Source organism: Littorina saxatilis, linkage group LG2 (assembly GCF_037325665.1).
Source record: "Littorina saxatilis isolate snail1 linkage group LG2, US_GU_Lsax_2.0, whole genome shotgun sequence".
Lineage (NCBI taxonomy): Eukaryota > Metazoa > Mollusca > Gastropoda > Littorinimorpha > Littorinidae > Littorina > Littorina saxatilis.
Window position 1 is genome coordinate 1,370,906 of NC_090246.1, and position 5,000 is coordinate 1,375,905.

The following is a 5,000-nucleotide window of genomic DNA, read 5'->3' on the forward strand; positions in this document are numbered from 1 at the left end:
TCCACCCATGGAAATACACAAAAACAGAGAAGAAAACAAGTCGCGTAAGGCGAAAATACAACATTTAGTCAAGTAGCTGTCGAACTCACAGAATGAAACTGAACGCAATTCAATGCAGCAAGACCGTGTACTCGTAGCATCGTCAGTCCATTGCTCACGGCAAAGGCAGTGACATTGACAAGAAGAGCGGGGTAGTAGTTGCGCTGAGAATGATAGCACGCTTTTCTGTACCTCTCTTCGTTTTAACTTTCTGAGCGTGTTTTTAATCCAAACATATCATATCTATATGTTTTTGGAATCAGGAACCGACAAGGAATAAGGTGAAAGTGTTTTTAAATTGATTTCGGCAAATTAATTTTGATAATAATTTTTATATATTTAATTTTCAGAGCTTGTTTTTAATCCAAATATAACATATTTATATGTTTTCGGAATCAGCAACTTATGGAGAATAAGATGAACGTAAATTTGGATCGTTTTATACAAAAAATAATTTTTTTTACAATTTTCAGATTTTTAATGACCAAAGTCATAAATTAATTTTTAAGCCACCAAGCTGAAATGCAATACCGAAGTCCGGGCTTCGTCGAAGATAACTTGATTAAAATTTCAACCAATTTGGTTGAAAAATGAGGGCGTGACAGTGCCGCCTCAACTTTCACGAAAAGCCGGATATGACGTTATCAAAGACATTTATCAAAAAAATAAAAAAAACGTATGGGGATTTCATACCCAGGAACTCTCATGTCAAATTTCATAAAGATCGGTCCAGTAGTTTAGTCTGAATCGCTCTACACACACCCACACACACACACACACACACACACACACACACACACACACACACACACACACACACAGACAGACAGACACACACACACACGCACATACACCACGACCCTCGTCTCGATTCCCCCCTCCACGTTAAAATATTTAGTCAAAAATGTAAAAAAGAAGACAAATACGAAAACATGAAAAAGAAAAACACAGATATGCAGAAAACAAGGCAATCTTTTGACAAGCTGAAAATAGGTACCAGCTTGTAAATGTTGTGTATGTCGTTGACTCCAACTTTAAAACTGGGAAAGAAGTGTAGAGTTTGCTTCTCGCCCTTTCTCATACGGAGTGCTCCCCACCCATCACCCAGACCCTATAAACAGCACTCTGCACTGTGTCTCTCTTCTCCAAGTTTCACAGAAGATTTGTGAAGCGTGTTCTCTGCTGCTGCTCTCTTCTCAGTCTCTACAAAACTGGATATGCTTCGGCTAGTACCGTTTCTCCTGCTGTTTTCAGGTGGTAAGTACAGGGTGGGCCATAAAAAGTGTCCACATTTAATTTGTTAATATTTTTCCTGTAAAGTGATATTTTCTTTTCTGTTTCAGATAGAATTTGAGACAAGCATCTTAGAATTCTTTTAAAGCCTGAATGGATCGCATTCCAGTACAGGAAAGGACCAAAATCGTTGAACTTTACTTTGCTACCAATTCTGTGGTTCTCGCCCAGCGCGCTTTTCGGAGAGAGTTCCCTGGCACACACTGTCCATGTGCGAGAACTGTGAAGCGCCTCGTGGATAAATTCAGGGTTATGTCCTTTATTGTTATCTGCGAGACTACCAGTGTTCCTGAATTTATCCACGAGGCGCTTCACAGTTCTCGCACATTGACAGTGTGTGCCAGGGAACTCTCTAGCAAAGTAAAGTTCAACGATTTTGGTCCTTTCCTGTACGGGAATGCGATCCATTCAGGCTTTAAAAGAATTCTAAGATGCTTGTCTCAAATTCTATCTGAAACAGAAAAGAAAATATCACTTTACAGGAAAAATATTAACAAATTAAATGTGGACACTTTTTATGGCCCACCCTGCATTATATACTCTGTCTTTCTGTCTGTTTCTGTCTGGCTGTCTCTCGCTGTCTGTCTCTCTCTCTGTCTGTCTGTTTGCCTGCCTGTGTCTGTTTCTGTCTGTGTCTCTGTCTGTCTGGCTGGCTGTCTGTCTGTTTGTCTGTCTGTCTGTCTGTCTGGCTGGCTGGCTGGCTGGCTAGCTGTCTGTCTCTGTCTGTCTGTCCCCCTCTCTCTCTCTCTCTCTCTCTCTCTCTCTCTCTCTCTCTCTCTCTCTCTCTCTCTCTCTCTCGGGGCTCTCTCTCAAGTTAAGATGTTTCAAATGATTTTTTTCTCATAAAACCTGAAGCTCCATCCATTGTTCAATTGTAAAAAAAAATATCTTATAGCTTATGGCTTATGTCCCAGTAATCCATTGAAGCTTCTCATGTACTAGCTTCATAGAGTTCGCTGTTCTCTGTTGAAATCACAACAGATTAACTGTCTTTCATTGGTATTATGTTGATTGTATTGTACTGACAGCGTGCACGCGCTTCAAATGTCCAAACACGATCGAGGACAACGCTAACTATAGAGATCTGTTGGAGGGACCCAGTGAAGCTCCGCTGGTACTTGCTCCGAGCCACGACAGAAAGTTCTCTGATGAGATCACGAAAGATGTATTTGTGTCTTGCACTTGTTTTGCATTATATTGACATTGAGCCGGCTTCCAATGGACCGATACGATTGGGGACAACGATAGCTAGAGATCTTTTCCAGGAATTCAGTGAAGCTCTAATGTTACTTGCTCCAAGTCACGACATAAAGTTCTCTGATGTGTGATGTTATTGTTTACTGTTCATGTTGTTGTATGTGTGTCATTCACTCACGCTCACTGCAGACTCAGGAGAAGTAGTTCAGTTTTAACATTGTATTGAGGTATCCATCTTGCAGGTAGTACAGCCATAAGGAAAGGGAAGATATTCTCAGTAACCACAATATAACAGTGTCCACAATAGCTCAGAGGTACTGTGTTCCTGGTGTTTCAGAGGTACCATGGATATCATTACATCCCTCTTCTTTAGATAAATGAAAATAACATAACTCCAACTTCGCTTTAACCAATAACTTGAAAACTGGTAAACCTCACTTTAACACTAAAATGAACATAATCAATTCCAAAGAATTATTTATCACTTTCTGATAATGAAATAAAACAATTATTTCTGAACGTTACTTTCAAAGAAAGATTGCATCTTAAACATAGACAATTACAAAGATCTTCTTTTTGTCGATCACACCAATTACAAAGATAACTTTAGCGATCATAACACTAACTGCAATAATACAAAAAATCCGTTGCTCTGAAACTGACAAAGAAAACTGTTCACTGAGACTTCTGTTGTCATTGTTCATAATTCTTGTCTCTGTATTGCTTGTCTCTGCAAAACTTGTCTCTGTAATACTGAATACACAGAACATATAAAATAAATCAAACAATCAAAACATATTTGTCATGTCGTCAAATGTCAAATCGTCAAATGCTTTCAATGAGTCTTTCTGGCTTCTTGATGCTTCACTTGGGCCAGTATACGCACGTTTTGGCTCTCATACGACATTTTTCTATTCCCTGGTGACCAGAATTAATTGTCTGTAGAATGTACTGCTTCATGGACTCTGGAATCATGACTCTGTCTCCTTTGAGAACGATGTCATCCTCAACAGTGAGTTCTTCCTTGAGCGACCAGTACTGTCTGAGGTTCTTGGGTAGGTCTTTTGGTTTCTCTGGCCATCCTTTGATGATGGTGTTTTTGAGTGCCGTCATGTGCGGATCTCTGCACGTCTCATCTTTCAGCTGCTGTAGTCTATCTGCTGAAAACTGAACGGCGAAGACTGACTTCTCAATGTCGATCTCAGGTCCTGTGGTAGGATGGAGTCTGGATAGCATGTCTGCTAGGACCACTTCTTTGCCTGGGCGGTAGACAATGTTCATGTCGTACTTTTGCAGGCGAAGCATCATTCTTTGGAGTCTGGGAGGTGTGCTCGCTAGGCTCTTCTTCTGAATCTGCTCCAAGGGTTTGTGGTCTGATTGCACAGTGAAGTGCTTCCCGAACACGTAGGTGTTGAAACGTTCACATCCGAACACGACTGCGAGTAGCTCACGCTCGATGTTCGCATACCGTTTTTCAGTCTCTGTGAGCGCTTCGCTGGAAAATGCAATCGGCTTATCATCCTGGATCAGGGTTGCTCCTAATCCTTGCTGTGATGCATCGACTTGGATGACAGCTGGTTTGGTGATGTCAAAATACGTCAGCGCTGTGTCTTCACAGATCATGTCCTTGACCTTCTGAAAGGCTTTCTGGTGAGAGCTGTTCCAGTCCCACTGCACGTCTTTCTTGGTGAGTGCTCTCAAAGCTGCCGTGTGATCTGCCAGCCTTGGGATGAAGGAAGACATGTATTGCACCATGCCGAGGAACTGCTGTAGCTCGGTGAGGTTCTTTGGTGATGGTAGGTTCTTGATCTCTGTTGTCTTCTCAGGATCCGGGTGTACACCGTCAGCGTCGTAGATCATGCCGAAGAACTTGACCTGTTTGCGCTTGATGTAGCACTTGTCCTCGTTGAAGACTAGACCCATCTTTTTTGCCACTTCCATCAGTTGACGGAGGTTGCGATCGTGCTCGTCCTCGTCTTTGCCATAGACAACGACGTCATCTGTGATGCCAAGGGTTCCCGGACACTGGCTGAGGATCTGGTCCATGTGGTTTTGGAATATGTCCTGGCTTACGCTCAAGCCAAAAGGTAGTCGAACGAAACGAAATCTTCCGCAAGGGCTGTTGAACGTAGTGAGACGACTGGATTCTTCGTCGAGCTTGACTGACCAGTAGCCATGTCGGGCATCCAACTTGCTGAAAAGTTTGGCTCCGCTGAATCGATTTGTGATCTCTTCAAGTGTTGGCGTCTTGTGATGCGTTCTTTTGATGCTTTTGTTGAGGTCTTTGGGATCGAGGCATATTCTTATACCACCACTGGACTTTCTGCTAAAGGCCAATGAGTTCACCCAGTCGGTAGGTTCCTCAACAGGTACGATCACTCCACTCTTCTGCATCTTTTCGAGCTCCGCTTTGATTTCTGGTAGTAGTTGGATGGGGTACTTGCGTGGAGGTTGAATGACTGGTTGTGCAT

The 5,000-nt window shown here is 42.4% G+C and overlaps 1 protein-coding gene across 1 annotated transcript in view; it reads left to right on the forward strand.

Moving 5' to 3' along the window:
* The first annotated feature begins 1,160 nt into the window (after positions 1–1,160).
* Positions 1,161–5,000, forward strand: part of LOC138957851 (uncharacterized) — a 17,746-nt gene continuing 13,906 nt past the window's right edge. The window contains exon 1 of the mRNA XM_070328899.1: positions 1,161–1,296. Within this exon, the coding sequence (XP_070185000.1) occupies positions 1,257–1,296 (40 nt within the window). The 5' untranslated portion in view covers positions 1,161–1,256. The remainder of the gene's footprint in view (positions 1,297–5,000) is intronic.